Source organism: Drosophila innubila (assembly GCF_004354385.1).
Source record: "Drosophila innubila isolate TH190305 chromosome 2R unlocalized genomic scaffold, UK_Dinn_1.0 1_C_2R, whole genome shotgun sequence".
NCBI classification, from domain to species: Eukaryota; Metazoa; Arthropoda; class Insecta; order Diptera; family Drosophilidae; genus Drosophila; species Drosophila innubila.
The window spans coordinates 14,162,879-14,186,084 of record NW_022995374.1 but is presented as its reverse complement, the minus strand read 5'-3'; the positions used below and the strand labels follow the sequence as shown (position 1 = coordinate 14,186,084).

The window sequence follows — 23,206 nt, the reverse complement described above, 5'->3', positions numbered from 1 at the left end:
ATAAAACGGTTAAACTGAAATATACACAAATAATGATATATGAGTGCTAATAAAATTACGCAGAGTCCCACATATATTGTGATACTATTGACAAACGGCTTATTTGTCTGTCTTGTGGTTTGCAAGAAAGCAAATGCCGGTCAAACCCTAACAAAATCGAATTTTACTCATAGAATAATATGCAAAGTGTTGGGACTTTACCAGATAATTATAGAACATATACAAATTCGTATTCGTATATACTCGGATGGTTAGAAGAATGTGCGATGCCACTAAATGGCTAAGACAACAGTGTTGCGGGTCGACGACAGCAACAACAACAGAAACACTAGCGACGACAACGACAACAATGACATAATTAATGTGTTCAATGAGCCCAAACTGTTTTCGAAATTTTTTGCTGTGTTTATGTGTTTTAGCAGGGGAATGTCCTTAGACTTTCGCTAAATAAAAAAAAAGCACATTAGACTTTCTAATTAGTGTAGTATTTAATTTGGAAAATATTTAAAATTTGTGAAGTGTCTTGAAAAATGTTCTTTAATTAATGAACATAATCATAATTCATATTGAACGTAAAAAAGTGAATTTGAACATATGTGGATCTAAAATGGTATTGAATTAAATTGGTAATTAACTTTTTTAAAAAAAATTCTAAAAATATTCTATAATTTTCATTATCATACAATCTCATAAAAAGGTATGGTAAAAACTAAAAATATTATTGATAACAATAAATTACAAAAAAAATTTACTCACACAGAGTATCTAGTAGTCTATGCTCTCCCACTTAATTTATATAAAAATATCTTTATTATTTCGTCATGGTTAACGATACAATTAACCTCAAACGAATATACAGAACAAAGCGAAATGGATTTGCAATTAAAAATAAAGCTCAGAAAATCTAAAAATTTTCAAAATGATTATTAGAAAATAAAATAAATGCATTATTTATCTTGATCAAAAGATGCAACAAATAAGTATCTTGAATAATATTTGAGTATATTTTCGTATTTTCTATTGATTCAACAAGCACCAAATAATAAATAGAATGCATATTATACACATAGCATGTGCAGTAAATTCGTTTAAAAGTTCTTTGAAGCAAAAAGATATGACAGCAGTAATGAAATCTACATATGTAAATTGATTGGAACCCTCGTCAGACAGTTGACCAAATGCAACAACACACACATGCCGTCAGTCAGTCAAATAAAAGAGTTTCTATCTTCACGTACGTATCTGTGTTAGCATACAGAATATTTCTAGATATTCGTATTCGTATCTGACATCGTTGAATATTCGCAGCAAATTGACTTTTGCCTCGTAAAAAACGGTGAAGGCGTCAGTTGTTATGCTTTCTGCAAATCAAATTTGAAACGCCCCCCCAAACAACACCAACAACAACAGTGACAAGCAACTGCTATTGCCCCATTATCATAGGGCTGCCATCTGTTTCAGTTTTGTCTTTGTGCCTTTCTGTTGTTGTTTTACACTTGTAAAAGCTGCGAGAGAGGGAGTGAGCAAAAAGCTCTCTCCACGCACAATGCAATTCAAACGCAAACAGCTGAGCAGCGAGCTTTTCAACATGCTGCGCAGTTTCGTACAAACGCAAATGCAAACAAACATATGTTTGTGTAACGACAACAAAGCACAGCTGAGCGCGAGAGCTTTGTTATGCTCACGACGCGCGCTCTCACGCTCCCACTTTGCCTTGAGTCTCTCGCTCTCTGACAATTGCCCCAGTTCCCCCCATCCACTGTCAAAACGCGCTCATTTATTGCGCACCTTTCAAGCTGTCAGCAAAGTGAACCCCACTGAGTTGTTACGACAACAAACGGCGCAAATTACGTTTCGTTTGTAATATCATATTCTCGACGAGGTTATGCAAATTTCCAATTTGAATGTATCTTTATATGCATCCCCTGCTTGCAATTCACAATGCCGTCAATCACAATAAGCATATGTTATTTATATATTAGGGGGTAGTTTACTGTAGCGTGTGTTTACTGTGACATGACCGTTGACTTTATAACTGGTTTTCCAGGCACACGCAACAGTGGCGCATTCAGTCGTCAGCAGGGCGCCCAGTTTTGAGGCCTTTGTTATTTTAGGGCTGCTGCCAAGTGCACAACGCACAAGGTCATTGCAAATGTGTTTTTATACATTTTTATAATTCGAAATATTCTATTTTAGCTTGCCCCAAAAAAAAGCGAAAGCAGAACACCAATATTTGTTGTTGTATTTGTATTTGCTTGAACTAAAACAATTTCGTAATTGAGCGTACATTTATTTACGTCGCAAGGTCGCAGTCAAAATTCAAAACTTACAGCGGGTTAGTTGAAGGCGCCCAATTATGGGGCCCAAGACGAAACAAATAAATAAATAGACATAGCTATATACTGACAAGAACACAATATTACCAGGAAATAACACCGAAACCGTTAGCCGAAACTAACCGTTTCATTTTTAGCACCGGAACTCAAACCGTAACCGAATGAAAATTGTCTGTCAAGAACCGAATACCGAAACGTTTGTACCGGTACGGTTGTGGGAAAGTTACTAGGTCAAAGAGTTGTCCAACTTCCAACTGTCATAACTTAATCAAAACTGAATAGATTTATTTTTAAATTCGTTAAAAAAAAATTGTTTGCCCCAGGTCTGTTTATTTGGATGTCATATATATCTTATAATGTTTCAAAATTGATTTGTTGTACCGGTACTGATACCGGAACCGAAAGAAAAAAACTGAAATAGAACCGTAGCCTATATTTGTTTCGGTTTGACTCCCTGAATATAACATTATAATATTTAAACCTCACAATCTTATTTGTTCTAAGAAGCAACTACAATAAAAATAAATATTTTTTTTTTCGAAATAAAAAAAAAAGTATTTACTAACTGTATGTAAATATAACGAAGCAATCTCTGCGATATGTGTACTTGGAATCATATCGTAGTTTTCTATTTGGTGTCATCAAAATTCACGAGATAAGTTCTTATCTGATTTTAGCTGCAGGGGCGGCAGCGCCTTAAAGAGCATAATATATTATTGGTTTTTTCATAGTTAAATCAGATGAGAACTTATCGCATAGTTTAATTTCGGAATACGTATCAAAAGTAACAAAATCGAACGGCGGTTAAAGAAAAAACAATAAAATTAATAATTAAAAGCTACCCCTGAATCCGCTCCTGTGCGCACGACTGCACGACCTACACACAAAAAAAAAAGCACTCAACGAAGCTGGCAGCGCGACTGGCAAAACGGGCCACAAGAATACATACAACACGGAGGCAAATTCGTTCTTGTGTTGTGGTTTAGTTGAGCGTTTGGTGGCGTTGCGAACAGACGGAGAGACACCAACAGAAATCAGCAGCAGCAAAGCAGCAACAATTAGAAAAACTAAACAATAACAAAGAAAAAATAACAAAAAAAAGAAAAACGCAACAAATTCGTAAGCTACTCAGCTTGGCCTGGCTTTTGTCATAGTAAACGCCATTGACTGGAATATTAACAGAGGAAGGAGGAACGGTGGAGCCAGAGAGAAAGACAGAGAGGAAGAGAGACAAAGAGGGGCAGCAGGTAGACTAGCAAGTGGCCCCCACACACGCATTTGTCGTGTTTCTTTGTTTCGACAAAAACAAATTTGTTAAATTAGTGCGCAATTACAACAGCAACAAAAACAACGGCAGCAGCAGCAATAGTAACAGCAATAACAACAAAAGCAGCGTGCGCAGCAATTTGTTTAAATCGACGACTGCAGTAAACTGCGCAAAATAAGCAAAAAAAAAACAATTGCATCACGCAACAACAAAACGCAAGCTTAAAAGCAATAACAAATTGAATGCATATAAAACGCAACTAAAAGTTCTGCCAAAAATCAATAAGCAGCGCAGTAGCAGCGCAGCAACTGCAGCGAGAGACAGAAGCTGTGACTAGTTTAACTACAACTACAACAACGACTACAACAACAGGAACAGTAACTGGCAGCAAAAGCTTTGGCAGCAATAAAGTTAAAGCTCAAAGCGCAGCAAACGCAGCTAGCGCGCAAAGTAAAGCAACAACAAAAACAAAAGTGAAACGTAAATTTACATAATTTACGTTGTGTAGACACTGGCCGCAGACACCGTTTAAGAGGAGAGTGAGAGTGAGAGCGAGAACGAGAACGAAAACGAGAGCGAGATGCCCTCATTGCTGGAGGCGCTCGAGCGCAAATATTTTGCCGAATGCGAATTTGAGAACGCCAATCAGCCGGAGCTGCATAAGCGCTCCGATCTGCCCAATGATTTTACGGTTACGAAATGCGGCGGTCGCATGGAATTCTCAATTTTTATACCCCGCCTCTCACCGCTGACCAGTGTGCCCGCACTCCTGGTGCTCAACGATTGTGACATCGATTGTGCCGGAGATTTTGAGAGTATTCGTGAGAAATGTCAGCGTGTGCGGGAATTGGATTTGGCACAGAATAAGCTGCAGGATTGGCAGGAAGTGTTCAACATACTGAAGCATATGCCAAGGATTGAGTTCTTAAATCTGAGCAAGAACCAACTGATGAGTCCGGCGAGTGCGCTGCAGGCGGCGCCAACGGTGAACCTCAAGAATCTGGTCCTAAACGGCACCTATCTGGACTGGATGTGTGTGGATGCCTTGCTGCAGAATCTGCCCGTGTTGCAGGAGTTGCACTTGAGTCTAAACAATTATCGAGCCGTGCTGCTGGATGCCGCGGAGTCGGCAAACTGCAACAACTGCCAATGCGTGCCACAGACACACAACGACAAAGCGGAAGCGGATGCGGATACGGAAACGGAAACGTGCTGCAATCTGTGCCAGGCCAATCGCAAGTTAACAAGAGCTCATCCGGAGCTGAAGACGTTGCACTTCACGGGCAATCCCATTGAGCATTGGCAGGAGATCTGTCGCCTGGGCAGACTCTTCCCCAGCCTGGAGTCACTGGTTCTAGCCGAGTGTCCCATCAAATCCCTGCAATCCTCCACGGCCACAACCACCGCCACCGCCACTGCCGAACTGGATTCAGCCAGTGAGAGTCACAAGTATTTCCCGCACCTGAAGTTGCTCAATCTCAGCTGCGCCCAGTTGAATAGCTGGGCGGACATCGATGAGCTGGCCAAGTACAGTCAGCTCCAGAATCTGCGGGTCAAGCACTGGCCCCTGTGGGAGACTCTGGAGTGCACGGAGCATGAGCGTCGCCAGCTGCTCATTGCGCGTCTGCCCAATGTGTCCATGTTGAATGGCGGCGGCAAGATCAGTGTGGATGAGCGTGTGGACGCGGAACGTGCCTTTGTCCGGCATTATATGGACAAGCCGGAGAGTGAGCGACCATCACGATATGCGGAACTTCTGGCCGTCCATGGCAAACTGGATCCCTTGGTCAATGTCAATCTGAAGCCGGAGAAACGGGTCAAAGTCGTCTTCACCTACAACGATGTGAGCGAGAGTCGATTTGTGGACATCTATTTGACGGTCGGCGATCTGAAGATCAAGCTGGAGAAGCTCATCAATCTGGCGCCAAACAAGATGCGTCTCTATTATCTCGATCAGGACTACAGAGAGCACGGGCCGGAGGAGATGCGGTTTCCCAACAAGCGACTCTACAGTTACAATCTACAGTCGGGTGATGAGATCATTATTGATGCCAAGAAGTGAATTCTCTCCAACAACAACAACGATGCTACGAGCTGGGTGCTAACAGCAACAACAACTTGTGATCTTGTATCAAATTGTCGGATACAAACCCCATATATATACACACACACATACATATACACATAAATATAACGTATCTTACATATATATATCAATATATTATACATATTTTTATTTTTATTTACCGCCTTCTGAAAACCAATTACTGTATATACATTTAAACGGCCATGACGTGCATCCACACAGATACAGTACACACAAACACTCACTCACATGCATAAATATATGTAAACAAGTATATTTTAATTACCGTTTAACCTAAGCCAGGCTACAGACTAAAAAAGCATAACATTAAAATTTAAACAACAACAATTTAAACTGGAATTATTGCAACAGTTGTTTTGTTTTTTTTTTTTTTTTTTTGTAAGCAACGAAACTGTTTTGCCAAAAATTGTTGTGTCGCAGATAAGATACAGTATCTATGACTCATAAATTGTATCTTTGAGTTTGTTTTTCCATTTATTGCCAGTCCAGTCGTGAGGTTCGTGTCAAAGCTGCGCGGCAAGAGAGCTTTCAAGTTGAGAACAAAGACGTGCAACGACGATCCGTTTGATGTATTGCCAATATTGTTAGCTGAAAGATGGCATGAAACGTGTTTGCTTAAATCCCACACACAATTAGCATGCCAATATGAGAATCAGTTCTGTGTGGGGGAATTTTATGGCAATTTATAGCAAATTTATAGCTAAACAATAAAGGGAAAAACTTACAAAATGAAGCAAATTATTGCAATTTTATTTTGAGCTATAAAATATTTTAATAATTCTTTAACAACTGTCCAACAATGGAAATTTAATGCAAATTGTGTAATTGGAACAGCTTTATCATTATGCAATAAAATTATGCGACTCATTGATACACTACAAAAGTTATTACTGTCACACATAAATCACATGGATGTCAATGCTTTAAAGCTTTAAGCTCGGCGTAGAAGAATAAGCTTTTTGGACCAAAATTGCACTTACAACTTATGCACTATTCAACACCAATATAAATACGAATAGAGCTTTAAAAAATCTCTTTAACATGAAATTGGAAATTTTTAATATATCGAGGCAAATGTATTGAATGGAGAAAAACTCAAATTGTGGCCATTGGATTTTTTTTAAATAAAAAAAATGAATTTAAAAATAAAATTGAAATCAGAAAATTTCCTTATTTAAATCTTAAAGCTTTAATAAACTTTTAAAGATAAAACAGCCTTTGCCTGCATTTCGCATGCAATTCGACAAGCTCACATTGAAAACTGATAGCTGATCTTTCTACACATTATCACATGCTATGCAAATAAGATTTTATATAAACTGGGTCAAGTGCCTGCCTAAGGCTTCAAGTTGTTTATTAATAAAATTAATTTATTACCCTGTAAAAGCATAATTGTTTTGCTGCAAAACTTTTCCATTGTCAACGAAATTTTCCAATTAAAACCACACCCCCTGGTGGTAAGTAATACACCTCTATTAGCATTATCTATCTTCAAATCAAGAGGTGGGTAAAATCAACAAAAGCTACGCAATGTTAATGACGTACGTTAAACTTATGACACGTCTGGGGCAAAAAAAAAAACCTCCAGAGATCGTGACTAAACTAAGGAGCTGCCCGCCCACACCATGACACGCTCCCCAAAACCGATAGCAACAACAAATTTGTGCGAAAATTGAAGTCGTCGCAAAATTTTATAACATCAAAAAAAAATCGAAATAATAAAATAAAATATCGAAGTAAAATCAAATCAAATAAAGGTCTGCGTTTATAATAAAAATGCAAGGTGTGTAGAAAAATAAAACAGTTTATGTATATAATTTATAAAAATTTACACATGGAGGTTTTTGGAAAGTCTAAACTGGAAGGTTTAAGCATGCGAATCGAACAACTGTCGATCGAGTTGTGATTTGAACGCCAAACGCGACACACGTCTTTGCTTAGTCGGTAAACCACCCGGAAAGTTTTGACAACCTACGGGTATTATCAGTACTCTCTCTCTCTCTATCTCACACTATATTCGTGTAGTTTAGTCAAGTGTTTTAGTGTTATCGGGGAATGCATTCTCAATGGATCCCGAAAACGATGTTTACGCTTTCTACGATATTCGAGGTTTCAAGGGGTACATTAAAAGTGTATAACTTGTTTTGATTGATATTTTAATGAGTGTGTTTCTTGTTTTGTTTTTCCCCGTTTTTTTTTTTTGTAGGAAATGTAGACCGGCGGGCCCAATAAAATCGCCACAATTTCTGCAACCGCGAATGTCGCTCCTGGGGAAGCCGCTCAATTATAATCGCGGCACACATCGCCGCGATGCGCGCTACCGACGGATGCAAAGTCGACTCTACAATTTTCTGGAGAGACCGCGGGGACTGCATGCAATATTCTATCATGTGATGGTGTAAGTATAAGAACTATTATTACTATTATATATATTTATGACTTTCATTTTAAGTAATAATAAATAAATCAATTATTTTTATTATTTATGTATTTTTTTGTCAGAATTTACAAGCTTTAAAAAAATTTAACATACTTATAACTATAATTTATAGTAATTATAGATGGGTGCTTAATTTTGTATGTAAAATCTAAGTGGACTATAAAAAAACAGGTCTAATATTCGTAGTTATAACTTTAACTTTTAGTACTTATATATTAACACTTCTGTCAGTTATTTTTATTCACGTTACCTTAAAAATAAATAATATTTTATATATTTATATTACATATATATTTTAGTTTTGGCAAAACAAATATGAAGTATCCAAATCGAAAAGCATATAATTTAACATACTATATATATATTTATTAAAAGTTGCCTATTTCAATAGAGTCCAGTTCAGGCTAGTCCATATTCAGGCACAGAAATTTAAAAAATAACTGAGTGACCTCATTGCTTACTCCTGTTTTTTTTTTCTATTCATTGAAACATTAAAATAATAATATAATTTTAAAAATGCCATTAGTTTTATATACTTTTTTTAATAAGTTGTCTATAAAGATACACTTACATTCCTGAGGTATATAAACGAGTTAATCTAACAAATAACTGACAACTTGAGGAATCTAAAGAAAAGTTTCAATGAAGTAAAAGAACCCGTGTCTTAATTATTAAATATTTTCATGATATGAGTTTATTAAAGAATATATAATATAAGATATAAATGGTTTTTAAAATATTTTAAGGTATACGAAATATATTTAATCTGAGTTTTATATTACAGTTTTCTGATGGTGTTCACATGCCTCGCACTGAGCGTGTTTTCGACCATCAAGGAATATGAGGAGGATGCCGTGTATATATTATTTCGCATGGAGATCATAGTTGTCATCTGGTTTACCATGGAGTTCGGGGCGAGACTTTGGTCATCGGGTTGTCGCTCGCGCTATCAGGGAACACTGGGTCGACTTAAGTTTATAAAGCAACCATTTTGTATTATAGGTAAGAAGGATAACTAAATGCGAGTAAAAATACTTTTAATATTTTAAATGAAACTATCTTTTCGATATAGATATTATCACCATTTTAGCCTCAATTGTAGTATTAGGCATGGGCACCTCTGGCCAGGTGTTTGCCACAAGTGCGTTGCGTGGTTTGAGATTCTTTCAGATACTTCGCATGGTGCGCATGGATCGGCGTGGCGGCACTTGGAAGCTGCTCGGTTCGGTTGTATACGCACATAGACAGGTTCGCTTAAATAACAATATTATTATTAAGAAATTCATAATTAATTGTGTGTATTTTTAGGAGCTCATCACAACTATGTATATTGGATTTTTAGGCCTAATCTTTGCATCATTCCTAGTTTACATGTGGGAGAAGGACGTCAATGACAAGTTCAACAATTTCGCCCAGGCGTTGTGGTGGGGCGTGGTATGTATGCCAACTTGCCACAGCAGAACAGAACTTGCCACTTAATTATTTAAACTTGACCCAGATTACGCTCTGTACCGTTGGCTATGGCGACATGGTGCCCATCACCTGGCAGGGTAAATTGATTGCCTCCTGCTGTGCCCTCTTGGGCATATCCTTCTTTGCGCTGCCTGCGGTAAGTGCAACTGCAACTGAAACTGCAACTACAACTGCAACTGCAACAGAATCCTTAACTTTTGCCGCATCCGGCCACCGGATGTCACCTCTCATCGATCATTCTCGTTGCAGGGTATTCTGGGCAGCGGTTTTGCGTTGAAGGTGCAACAACAGCAGCGTCAGAAGCACATGATTCGGCGTCGTCAGCCTGCGGCAACACTCATCCAGGCCGTCTGGCGTTGTTATGCGGCCGATGAGCATTCCGTTTCGGTTGCCACCTGGAAGATACATCAGGTGGCACTACCAAGTCCGCCCGCATCGTAAGTAGACCTTGTCTCTGGGGCAACCAAACACATACATACACATACACACAATTTTATACAATATTCATTAAGGAATTTGCAGCGAAAAAAACTGAATTTTTAGTTGAATTCCATGAAATAACTCTGAACTGAATCATAAATAAAATAAGTTTGCATATTCATTTAAACTGTGAAAATTAATTAAATTTTTATAAGAATTCCTTTATATGTAATTCATTTATTTTTTTGTTTACAAATCTTTAAAATAGTTTTCATTTAATGGCGCGTTTTTAATGCATTTATATAAATACATCAACTCAGCTAAAAATTTAATTTTCCCTGAAAAATAATTTAATTTTTTAATAAATTTAAAAGTATTTCTATAATTTTTAGTTATTTTTTTAATATTTATTTAATCCATGAAAAATTCATGCTTTCTTAATAAATTATGTAATATTTTCTATCAAATAACAAATTGTTTAAGCTTTATCTTATTTTAATTTTGTTGAATAACATAAAATTGATTGATTTTTTTGTAATTTTGTATACTTATTTGTGATCTTAACTTTGGAGATATTTCATGGTAGTCTGTATTGTATAGATTCACACACACCACACACACACACTTAGACACTCCAAACACACATAGAGAGACGTGTGCTGCAACTGCAGTTCATTTGTGAGAATCACGGCGAAAGGCGCATGTCGAGGGATCTCGAATTAGTTTTGTACAATACACTACAGCAAGTAGTCTGTACATACTAAATAATACCCTGTACTCTATTTATATACATATTCTCCACAACAACTCTCGTCTCTTAATTAACAATTTCAGTTTCAGCGTACTTAATTTGTTTAAATACATCTTTTACGTACCTCTATCATTTTCTTTCATAATAATTTTTATAAACTTTTCAGTTCTGAAAACTGGGAGCGATTATTAAAAAACATAACCGAATATAGGTAAAAGTTAATAAGAAAATAATAATTTGAAAAAAAAAATATTCAAGCAAAACTGATTTCAAATGCAAATTGCAAATGCTATTCATGTTATTGTTTTTCTAGGGTATTTGCTTATTAAGCACAAAGTCATCATCGCAACGTCATAAATGCTCCTAAGTACATTTCAAAATAAAAAGAGAATCACATTAAAAAAAAAAAAAACTACACACATTAATCGAGATTGAAATTCGCAGCTTCTAAAATGCACTCTATATTTGACTATCTACCTAATGTATCTGTCCAAATACTATCTGTGTACCTACATCTTTTTGTATATCCATTTAATTCTTCCCATTCTGTGGCTAATTTTCCATCCAAAACATCTGATAAAGAATATATGTAAATCCAAAAGAGAAAAGAAAACTATGCTAAATTCTATATTTTGCAAATTGTTTAATTTATGTTTTTCATAAATGATATTAAGTAAATTAATCAATGTGATACAAATTGATTTTCATTGTGCTGCCGCTGTGTGGTTATAAAAACCCAAAAATAAACAAACAAAAACAATAAACATATCAAAAAACCATTTAATATGTGTACTATATTTAACATGTGAGTTCAATCAAACAATTAAATGCATTTTTTATTCCCATTTAATTCCATTTTTTCTCTATTTATTTACAAGTACACCATCTATTGAGCAAAAAGCACATTTTTATAGTAGTTATAAAGTAAATTTAAGTGTTTTTTGTGGGTTGTCAGTAAATGAGTATGAATGACACCAGCTGAAAGCATAAGAGATTAAAGTAGGCATTTAATCAAACTGTAGTCAGAGCTTTGAAAGTACATTTAAACTTAAAAAAATCTAAAATCTTTATAAATTAAAGTAAACTTTAAGCAACTTTCGGTAAATGAAAGTTGTGTGAGAGCTTTAAAAGCACCTGCAAGTTTCCAGCAACCTAAGCTTATGCACAACAGAAAGCTCAAGTGTCACTTTCAGCTCGTGTCATTGCAATTTTATCCCCGTCAGCACCTGCCACTAGTAATTTCTATTCAAAAGCAACACGTTCAGCCCAGCACACACTTACACACACACACATACACACACGCACACTCACACTCACACACTGACACTGACACAGTTCTCTTTACTGTCTCTCGTTTATTAAAATCCCCCTTGCTTTCCAATTCTATATCTCTTTCTATCTCGAATCTTGCTCTACTTGTGCCATTTATGTTTACTGATTGTTCAAATGCATGTGCCCAAATATATTGTAATATTCCACAGACGGGCCTCATCCAGTTTTAAGCACAACACATCCTTTGTGGCCCGCTTGCCGACCATAAGGCGTCACAAGAGTCAGACCATCCAGGCGGCTGGTCCCGATGGCTCCACGCTGTCTAAGCCACCCGGTTCATCGCGTGCCTCCACACGGTATACTCGCACCATTCGCGATATCAACGCATCTGTTGAGAATTTGGGTAAGTTGCTAGACAAAACGTCGCATTCTCTAATCCATTTTTATTCGATTTTGTTGCTGAATTTGATTTGAAAATTGCCTCAGCAAATGTTCTAAAGTTGCCAATACAGTTTCATTCACTTATTTCAATTTCTGTTTGCACTCACACACACACACGCGAGAAATGAGGAAATCACAAGAAAAATATATAGACAATAACAAGTTATCGTTTTCTATTTGTCTTATAGCCCAAGCATGTTCTATTTATCTCTCGATTTTATCTACTCATCTGTACAGAATTCATTCAGTCATTTCCCTTTCTCTCTGCGCTGCCTTCTCGCATAATAAACACAATTTACTCAAATGACAATCGAATGAATTTTCAATCATTTGCAAATTTCATCAATTCTGCATACTAATTTTTCACTTATCCTTCTTTAGTCTATTTATATTTTTATTCCGACAAATCTATAAAAGTATTACAAATGCAGCCTACGTTGTAAATTTGAATAAATAAGACGAAAAAGTAAAAAACTAAAAAGTTTTTCAATTTCGCAGGCAAATATGTTTTTAGTGGGTTTATAAATTAAAATAAAAAAGATGAATAAATAAAATAAAAATAAATTTTTTTCAGTTTTCTATTTTTATTAGACTTTCTTTTTGTGTTTTAAAATAGTTACTTAGTCTTCTCAAGTTTCAATTTCTCTAAAAAATTGAAACCTTTCAGCATACGCCTCTAGTTTGTACTAGTTTCTGCCATTTACTTCCCCAGCATTCGAATTGCTTTCAATTCAATAACAATAAATATTCATTTATTAAAAGATATGCCAATAAATTAGAGAAATATGACAATTGGAATTGCCAACTAATTGCACAATTTTATTGAATGATTGATAGACAAATGTGATTAACAGAAAACATGTAATCATTTAAGTAAATGATACTATTTGCGTAATTATACAATTAGGTTAATAAAAGAGGATTATCAAACAGAAATTCTGCTCTGATTCTATCATCACTCAATCACAATTGCTTGTCCATTTCATACATCTATCAATTATTCAATATGTCATTATCAAAGATCATTCAATCATAGTTAAGATTTTGCCTCTAAATGTTTTTTCTCTCTGCGCACTCACTAATCAAACTAACTAAACCCAAATACTAAACTAAACAAATACCAAAAAATAGCTTACAATAAAATTAAATAAATAAATATACAGTTTAAGTTAATGAAGGAATGTTTAAAGGTTAAAAGAAAATAAATACTTGTAGTTATTATTTATTAAAGGATTGTTAAAACGTTCACAAGTTATTTACAATTTTTTTTCTGGTCTGTGTTTTATATTTTTTTTAACTTTTTCTTTTTATTTTTGTAACCGTTATGTGCGACCCATATAGACTACCGTGTCTCTGTAATTGATTGATTGGCACGTAATTAAAAAAAAACTATTGAAATCGAAAATGAAAGAGAGAAAATAGAAAAACTTTAACATCTGGTTTGACATTTTCAGAGGTAGTACAAAATGGCAAATCCATGAATCCAAGTTTTAGCGAAGATTCAGTTGCTGAAACAACTTGCTTAAAAAATATTAAAAATTCAGACGGTAAGTCTACAAGGTCCCGCTCGAGGTTCCAATACTACTACTACAATATAACACCTTTAAAAACAAAATCAAAAAACCAAAATGCGAATTTAATATTCAAATATCCTTATATTGAGTGTTGTGGTTGTGTCAATGTTGTGGTTGCATTTTAAATTGAATTAAATTGAATTGAATTGAATTAAATTGATGTTGTTATTGGTTGAATATTGAAAAAGGAAAACTTTTCAAAAATGGTTAATGACTGTCTGCCTAATCCCTCAATGGCTCCTTTTAAGGGACTTTTAGGCCGAAAACTAATGCGCTTTCTCACACACACACACACCTACACACACACCTACACACACACACACACACCTACACACACATACACACACGCAGCAAAGCCAATGCCGTCGCCTGCAGATTTGGCCAATTGCAGGCACAGCTCCAGTTTGGGCTCAGTGCCAACTACAACTACAACTGCAACGGCTAATGAGACCAAGATCCAGACTAGATCAAATACGTTGACTATACCCGTTGTGCTCTGCGGCTTTTTGCAAGGTGACTTCTTTGGCTCGACATTTTCGCTGCGTAATCCGCGTGTTACGCCCACACCAGACCTGGAGGCGGGGCAGCTGCAGCCGAAGGGGCAGGAGAAGCCAGCTGCACAGCCGAGTCCGGGACGTGGACGCACTGGTCGATTTTTTACGGCTGCTTCGCATTTTCTGGAAACGGGTTCGTTGCAGGGCGGCGGCGGCGGCAGAGGCGACACGGAGCCGCATGGCGCATTCTATGTGGCAAGTGCGTACAGCTTGCAACATGAGCTGTAGGCCAGGCAAAGTAGGATTCGATTAGCATGCGCTCTCTCTCTTCTCTCTCTCTCTCTACATGTACATAAAATATATGTAAATAGATTGTAGAACTTAGTTAAGTTTTGCATTTTGCTGTAGTCGCTGTATTAGCTATCTATACTAACTATAACTAAGCCAAACTGCATCTAAAGGGAGCAACTAAGTGGTGACTCCCAATTTCAATCAGCATCAATGCTCACCTAACGCTACATTCTCACACACACAACGCTTGCTTATAACTATGCTCCACTAACTAACTAACTAACTAACTCAATCAATTAACTAACTAACTAACTTACTAACTAATCTAATGATTAACTCAATGTCCCTTGGCCACAAACTCATTGATATCAATTGTGATTAATATATATGAATATAATTGTAATTGTATTTGTAACTGCATTTGACTAACCTAATATATCTGTAATATCTTATTGTATGTTCCATATTTTATACATACTCGTATAATATACTTGTCTGTGTGTGTGTAAAACGCTACTATGTATGTGTTAATTGTGTGTTGTTGGATTTGTTTTGGACTTGACTTGACTTGCATTAATGTACTACTACTAAAACCAAAAAAAAAAAAAAAAACCACAATAAAATAAAATCAACCGCGCGAAGCAAGCAACCAAAACCTAACGCACAAGTCAATCTCTCTGATTCACAAATTGCCCGCAGATGAGGATGAGGAGCCGCGTTGCACGCAGCTGACAAATCGTCACAAGATCGCCATACGCTTTATACGCAAGGTAATTCCATTATAACATGTACATATATAAAAATATATTTCTTTCAACTACTTTCTATATGTTTATTCTTGCAGCTCAAGTACTTTGTTGCACGTCGCAAGTTCAAGGAGGCATTAAAGCCCTACGATGTCAAAGATGTCATGGAACAATATGCGGCGGGTTCGTTCATATCATTTACCGCATTCTATAATGACATTATTATAAAATATTTGCATTTTCCCACATATGCATACAGGTCACGTGGATCTGCTGGGACGCGTCAAGATGCTGCACTTGCGGTGCGTATACTTGATATTTGAGTTTAAGTGCTTTTTAAAGTGTTTGACTGTTGACAACTGTGGGAACTTTGAGCTTAAAGCGAAATAAAATGTACTCATAATTAAATTAAATAGATAGCTAGCTTTAAAAGCTGCATTTAGAATGCGTATACGTAATATTTTCTACAACTAAAGTAAAACGGTCTTGTTTAAATTCAAACAAATTGCGGTGCGTATACTTGATATTTGTGTTTAAAGTGCTTTTTAAAGTGTTTAACTATTGACAACTGTGGGAGGTTTGAGCTTAAAGCAAAATAAAATTTACTCATAATTAAATTAAATAGATAGCTAGCTTTAAAAGCTGCATTTTGAATGCGTATACGTAATATTTTCTTCAAGTAAATTAAATTAAATTTAAACAATTTAATATCGTTTTCTTAAAACTTGAAAGGATCCTTGAAATTTGCAAATAATTTATAGAGCTTGGGAAAAGTAAAAGAAATGCTTCAGCTTCAATATGAACTAAATAAATCTAAATGGAAAATATTAGAGGGAATCGTATAATCCTTTAAGTACAACATATTTTACTAAATTTATTACATTTCTCCCATCCACAGTCTAGATCAAATACTGGGCAAACAAGGCTCGAAGGCGAAAGATGTGTATGCATCCAAAATCAGCTTGGCCTCGCGTGTGGTTAAAGTCGAGCGGCAGGTGAGTAATCGTCTACAGTTAAATGCATCTTCCGTTGACGGTATTAATAGTTAGTTATACTTTGCAGGTGGTGGACATTGAGGAGAAACTGGACATTCTCATCAAGGCCTACATGGAGGATCGTGATAGATTCTTAGCGCTTCCATTGCCCGCAAATCCAAAACCCAAAATACATTCCATTAGTCCTAGTCACAGTCACAATCTGCATCATACACACAATCAAAACATGATCGATGTGTGGAAACGGACCGCAACTCTAAGCGTACATCCCGAGCTGGTCACGACGGCTGCATCCTCGGCAGCTTCATCTGTGGATCGGCTGGACGCCAATGAGACGGCGTTGACCTCAACGCAGACCATGACGATAACAACGGATGCGATTGCCACACAAACACCAATGCCGCATACACAGCATACAGCGACCAATACTAAGGTGAGATTTAAATATAACTCTATAAGATTTCGATTTTCGATTTTGTAAACAAATGCATACATATTTAATATTATCATATGTTATATTTTATTTCCTTTTTTTCAACAACTTTGAGCTCTCATAACTTTGTCAAAACTTAACCGATTTCCAGTTGATCATGATTTGATTTAACAAAGTCACTGTTTGTCCTTCAGTTGTATCTAAATTTAGTTACTTTGTGGACCTAACTAATTAATAAAAATATATATGTATATTTATTTATCTCTAGTCTTCCGTGCTTAACTCATATCAGCTACCGCCTGAGAAGCAACAGCACAATGATGTATTTATGACTGAATTAGAGAATAGAACTAAAAAACGCGTTACTTTAAGGTAATCACTACAAATACTTGAATCATAAAACTATTTATATATATACTAAGCTGATGTTATACAGCCTGCATAGATCCACATCGGAGCCATATAGCAAACACGAGCAACGCATCAATATGCCAGATGAGGGCGCACAATCCTTGGATTCCAGTGCCAAGCCAACGCCGCCAGATAGTTCAAGTAAGCCAGGCCGTGCCTGAACTTAGAACAATCCCATTCAAGTTATTACATAAGCCACATGACACTTGCCACCACCAAAAATTCATTTATTACCCAAAAAAAAAAAAAAATAAAGCACAACATTGTATTAGAAAATTTGCAACTCTTTTTATGTTTTCTTTCATCAACATTTTGCACAGAGTCTAAAAGTATTTGTATTTAAATCGAAATAATCGAAAACTTTGTCGCTGCAGTTATACTCATTGATGAGTATGAGGATTTCGAGGAGGAGGATCTGAACTGTGAGGGCGAAATGGAGCATTTTCCATCATGGGAAATTGACAGCGATATTGGCGCCGATGGCATGGATGTTGATCCAGACGGTGACTGTGATGAGTCCACTGAGGACACGGCTCTTCTACACTGCGCTACGCGCACCGCCATTGTTATAACACCAATTAGCCCAGTAAGTTGACATCTGAACTATTCTATTTTAATTAAAATTATTTACAAATAATTATCAATTTTCAGGTTAGCTCCGCACTCAATCTTCAAAGTTTAAATGACCAAACAACAACGCTTAATAAATCAAATTTGCTTCCGCCAGATTCTGGTTAGTTAAAATGCAATTAAAATTAGTTGATATGTAATATCTATAATAATTATAATTATAATAACTATAAGACGAGTGTGCACTCTAGTCGAGTGTACTCTTTGCTGTACCAAGTTATAGAGTATCATAGATCAATCATACACGTACATTCGTATACAGTTTATTTCATTTGACTTTCATCGAACATTTAAATGACCAAACTGCAAACTGCTTAATTAAATTTAATCAAAATTGCTGCCGTAACTACTAGTGTAATATGTACATATTGAACTTAGCAAGACTTACAGATGCCCTGTAACAAGCTTAAGCTAACAGACACACATTAAATTGCTTACAACAAATCGATTCGTTTTTTTTTAGATATTTGCGATATAAGCTCAAATTTGTAAGGTATACTAGAATCAATATACCCAACATTTGTTACAGTTATGAAAGAAACGATAAAAAACTATGACTATACATCAATTGTCTCTTGATGCAGCTTAAATAAATTGTAAATGTATATAAAAAACATATGATTTAAAAAGAAGTAAAACAATGTGACCATGGCGAATGAATGAATGGACAAATAGTATATAAAATGACAAAAAGAAAAAACATCAGTATAAATCAATGTTAAAATTAAATTACCTTTCATACATAATATGAGAATAGAGACAGTGCTTAAGCTATTAGAGACAAATTGAGCGTAGTAAAAGTGATTTAAAGTGACGATAAGAGCCTAGGAATGAAATGAACTAATTTAATAGTTAAATTTAAATTTAAACTAATTTAAATGAAATACATAACATGATATAGGAGCATGTATGTCCATTAACTGACATGTTTTGTGTTCAATTTATGGGTAGCAACTAATTAAATCAATCAAAAATCAATAAAGAAAACAAATTAAAATAACTGCTTTAGCAAGAATCAAACACAGTTTTTCCATTAACTATGTTTCTTTTTCCTATTTACCGGAGTTGGTTTGAATTTGGTTTCTTTGTCAAGGTTTTCCGCGTCCATAATGCTCACGTTATCCTCATCGGCGCTCATGAACTCGATTTGTGTATCATCAATGATGCGGATGCAGCGTTTCTTAGATGTTGATGCTGCTGTTGAACTCTTACGCTTCGATTTTCGTTCCTGCTGCTGTTCCTGCTCCTGCGTCTGTTCCTGCACCTCGTATACCTCCTGCTCCTCGTGATCCTGCTGATCCTCGTCGTCCAGCTGCTCTTCGTGATCCTCCTGGTAGTCTTCCACGAGATCGGCTAGCTCAATGCCGTTATCATGTGCTTTACGCACATGCACGTTTAACTGTGAGATTGTGCTAAATGTTTTGTTGCAACCGCCTTCGAAGTAATCACTACACATATTCTTGGAGCCATGGACACGTTGCATATGATTGGTTAAACCCTGACGACGTCCAAAGTTCTTGTTGCAAGTCTTACACTCAAAGGCGAATCTCTTATAGTGCTGACCAAGAACATGAACCGACAATGAATTCTTGTTCCTCGTACTAAAGCTGCACTGTGCGCAGCTATACAATTGTGAATGCAACTGCTAAAGATGCTCAGATATTATACATACTAAATGATAATTTAAATGAGGTCACTCACTCGCTTGTGTGCCTCCATTTCGCTCCTGTGATAGAATCCCTTATCGCAGACATCGCAGTTATAACGCTTATTATTCGAGTGCACCACATTCATGTGTGTGTCATAGTTGCGACGATTCTTGACCATTTTCAGGCACAATGCACACTTCATAGGCTCATGCCAATAGGCGTGATGCTTCTTCAACGCCTCATCATCTTTATACGAAGCCTTGCAGATTGGACAAATCACATTATCTACAAAAGAGAAGCAGATCTTAAAGTAATTGCATTTCCCAACTCTTTAAGCAGCTTACTGTTGTTGTGACTGCGTGCCACATGCACCGATAGCGACATCTTGGAGCGACAAACCTTCTGACAGAACTGACAGATCCATTCGTTAACCTTTTCCGCCAACACTTGCGTATCGGCCACATTGTGATTCCGTTTCTTGTGAGTGTACAAAGAATTCCAATTGATGTACGACTCAAAACAATCCTGCCAATACAAAATTATTCTAGAATATATCAATTGTGAAAACTACTCGAGTTTACCTGATAATCGCACATATAGTGCACGCAAATCTCCAGCTTGCGATGCTCAACATCCGATAATTGTTGCTGCAAGTTGCGCAAATGATGACGATATATTTTCATGTCATGAAACTCCTTGCCACACGGCTGACACCAGCAGAAACCATCCTTATGTATGCCAGATTCACGATGAGCACGCAAATCAGTTTTCTGCTTAAAATATGCTGAACAATATTCGCAGACATAGGCATCCCTTAAAAGTTCCACATAGATTTCAACGCCAAAACAAACCGTATCAGCATTCTCCACGTGAGACTGCAAAAGAATCATTTAAGTATGTTTGTATACAATAGAGTTGAACCATTCTGTACCATCATCTTCTCCTGACTCTCGTTGAGGATGCCACAATTGCTGCACACATGCACTTCACGCTCAATGATCAGATGCTTCTTCATGTGCGTGTGGTAGTTGGACTCCGAGGCAAACTCTCGACTGCACAGCTCACAGCTAATGATGGATCCGTGCATTGCACGCTGCCATAAAAAACAAGCTATTAGTTAAGTACAATAACAGAGAGTGGAACAGTTGCACCCACTATGTGACTACTTAGACGTCCGCGTGTCTCAAAGGTGGCGCTACAACTGCTGCAGTAATGTGTGGCGCCGCCGACATTCGCATGGGTTTTATTGTGATCCGTAAACACAGCAGGATCTCGAAAATAGCGATCACAGCTGCAAAATAATGAAAATTGATATGAGTTTGGATAACAATATGTTGATATAATATCAAAACTTACATATCACAGAAGAGCGTGCCTTCGGGCTCGTGTGAATAATGCAAATGCTGGAAGAGTTCATCGATGTTGTTGTCCGCATAACTGCAAACAAAGCAGGCACGTGGCCTATGTCTCTCCAAATGGAATTGATTGTGAAAGTTAAAGCTGCAATTGAGAAATAATTCAATTAACAATTTAGATACAATTTGATCAAACGGAAATTATTTCTGAGAAATACTTATTGTAGTAAAAACAAATATAAAATGGAAAAATCAATTAAATAACAATATTAACTACATTATCAATTATTAACATATTTTATACAATTAATAATTATATTTAAAATATAACTAAGGCGTATAAGATAATAAAATTAAATTCTGAATTCAAAACAAATTGATTTAAGCATTATACAAATAGAGTTTACAACTTACCGCTTCCAGGAGGGGAACTCCAAGCCGCACATTTCGCAATACAAGCGGGCGCCACGACGTTTCTTGATGACATGGGCGCAGGAGTGTTTATTGTACTGCAATATATTGGAGAAGGTCATGTTGCACTCCGGGCAGCTGCCATAAATGGGTATGCTAAGGAAAGAAACGAGTCATTGAATTGTTTTCCAAACAGTTTAGTGTAAACTTACTCTGCCACAGGGGCATGCAGCAAAACTAAATGCATGGCCAAGAATTTTCGATTTGGCAACTCCGCGTTGCACTCCTCAATGGGGCACTTGTAGTGCTCCTCTGGCAGCTGATGGCACTTTTGCATGTGTGCCAACAAGCTCTCGAATTTGCTGCACTTCAGCGAGCAGTGACAACAGACGGTGGCCCATTCAAAGGTCAAGGTCTCAAAGCAAGTCTTCACCACAGTGGTTAGATATTCGTACAGATCTTCAATGCCATCAGCTGTGTGGAATTACAATATGTATGATAATACTTTGTCAATTAAAATAAATGTTTAGTTTACGCACACTCCTTGATTAAAACAAAGTTGAAGGGCTCCACTTTCATGGATTCATCCTCGCTTAGCGACTGTGAGTCAACTGATGTGTTCTTCTCCAACTTGAATTGACGCACATCCAGGTCAGAGGAACCATCTGGAAATAAAGTAATTATTAATGTATGTAAACTATTAAGGTTTCCTTTGATTAAAGTGACCTTCTGGCTCGAGCAAAAACTCCAGCTCCTCGGCATTTTCCCGCTGCTTGTCCTGTTGCTCTTCCTGATCTTCCTGCTCCTCTTCCTGGACAGCAACCTGTTGCAACTGTTTCTCATCTGCCGCGCCTTTTGTCACTGCCACATTGCATTTGTCATCGGGTGGCGTCTTCTCATCATCCAGTATGTCACGTAAGAGTTCGCTAATCTGCTCCTGCTCCCCTGTTCCTGCTTCCTTGGCGCTGTGCCGTTTACCTTCCGTCTTTGGTTTGGACAGATTACGTTTCGGAGTCACTGTCACAGCTTTTGCTCTAGTGATCCGTATGGAAACTGGCTCTGCGGCAGTAGCAACTCTTGCTGCAGGAGCTGCTGCTGCTGGTGTCGGCAACTTTACAGAAGTTGTCAACTTTTTGGGTTCATTATTAACTTTAATCGCTGGAGGTGTTTGTTTTTTAATTAATTTTGTGCCCTTTTTGATAGCAGCTGACGGCGTTGTCTCATTCTTGATCTGCTTCTTGGACTTATCCTTGGCCGCTGCATCCTGTTCCCGCTGCAGCTCATCAATGTCGAAGAAGCGAATTAATGTTTTGACACACTCCTCGCATAGCAGTTGTTGTTTTTGCGGATCGGGTTTGATATTTATCTGAAAATATTTAGCCAGCAGCTCGGGCAGCTCGATTTCAATTCCCAGTTCATCGAATATCTCCTGAAACGGCTGCTTTGAGTTGTGCACTCTGCAATGCAGGCAGCTAGGCTCAGATTCGTTATTTGTTTTCAAATTCTCCGACATTTTAACTTTTAACACATAGCACAAATCGTCAAGCAAAGAACGAGCGTCAGCTGAACGATATGATATGTTTGGTGTTGTAAAACGCACTCAATTGTTATCGATATATTATAATGTGGCATTTATTTGTGTCATTTATAACAATACTAAATAATGTGCTAAAAATGACCAAAAGTCAACGTAAGCGGTGCTGCCAACGC

General features: G+C 36.9%; 4 protein-coding genes across 12 annotated transcripts; 3 read left to right on the top strand and 1 right to left on the bottom strand.

Moving 5' to 3' along the window:
• The first annotated feature begins 2,963 nt into the window (after positions 1-2,963).
• On the top strand, positions 2,964-6,049 carry LOC117785477 (tubulin-specific chaperone cofactor E-like protein). Its single transcript, XM_034623525.1, has one exon. The coding sequence runs from the start codon at positions 4,184-4,186 to the stop codon at positions 5,663-5,665; it is 1,482 nt and encodes a 493-aa protein (XP_034479416.1). The 5' UTR covers positions 2,964-4,183; the 3' UTR covers positions 5,666-6,049.
• A 1,622-nt stretch (positions 6,050-7,671) lies between these two features.
• LOC117785475 (potassium voltage-gated channel subfamily KQT member 4-like) lies at positions 7,672-19,101 on the top strand. Of its 8 annotated transcripts, none has more exons than XM_034623518.1 (19): positions 7,672-7,829; positions 7,917-8,108; positions 8,935-9,152; positions 9,223-9,398; positions 9,459-9,584; positions 9,649-9,759; positions 9,873-10,060; positions 10,961-11,005; positions 12,276-12,469; positions 13,962-14,054; positions 15,566-15,636; positions 15,711-15,795; positions 15,872-15,914; positions 16,511-16,607; positions 16,675-17,040; positions 17,309-17,412; positions 17,477-17,592; positions 17,826-18,037; positions 18,103-19,068. In XM_034623518.1, the coding sequence occupies exons 1-19, from the start codon at positions 7,777-7,779 to the stop codon at positions 18,187-18,189; spliced, it is 2,577 nt and encodes an 858-aa protein (XP_034479409.1). In that variant the 5' UTR covers positions 7,672-7,776; the 3' UTR covers positions 18,190-19,068. The 8 variants fall into 8 exon arrangements, with proteins under 8 accessions (XP_034479409.1, XP_034479407.1, XP_034479410.1 ...); XM_034623516.1 differs by having other exon boundaries at positions 15,509-15,636; XM_034623519.1 differs by lacking the exon at positions 13,962-14,054 and having other exon boundaries at positions 7,673-7,829; positions 15,509-15,636.
• LOC117785478 lies at positions 14,202-15,478 on the top strand. The gene has a single exon (XM_034623526.1). It carries the CDS (start codon positions 14,285-14,287, stop codon positions 14,861-14,863), a length of 579 nt encoding a protein of 192 aa, XP_034479417.1. The 5' UTR covers positions 14,202-14,284; the 3' UTR covers positions 14,864-15,478.
• On the bottom strand, positions 18,329-23,091 carry LOC117785474 (zinc finger protein 624). 2 transcript variants are annotated; one of them, XM_034623514.1, is made up of 12 exons: positions 22,223-23,091; positions 22,036-22,161; positions 21,709-21,970; positions 21,500-21,652; positions 21,087-21,230; positions 20,886-21,021; positions 20,662-20,823; positions 20,312-20,605; positions 20,075-20,255; positions 19,783-20,015; positions 19,142-19,726; positions 18,329-18,665 (listed from the first exon to the last, which is right to left on the bottom strand). In XM_034623514.1, exons 1-12 carry the CDS (start codon positions 23,007-23,009, stop codon positions 18,639-18,641), a joined length of 3,090 nt encoding a protein of 1,029 aa, XP_034479405.1. In that variant the 5' UTR covers positions 23,010-23,091; the 3' UTR covers positions 18,329-18,638. The 2 variants fall into 2 exon arrangements, with proteins under 2 accessions (XP_034479405.1, XP_034479406.1); XM_034623515.1 differs by having other exon boundaries at positions 18,329-19,723.
• Between the last annotated feature and the right edge of the window lie 115 nt (positions 23,092-23,206).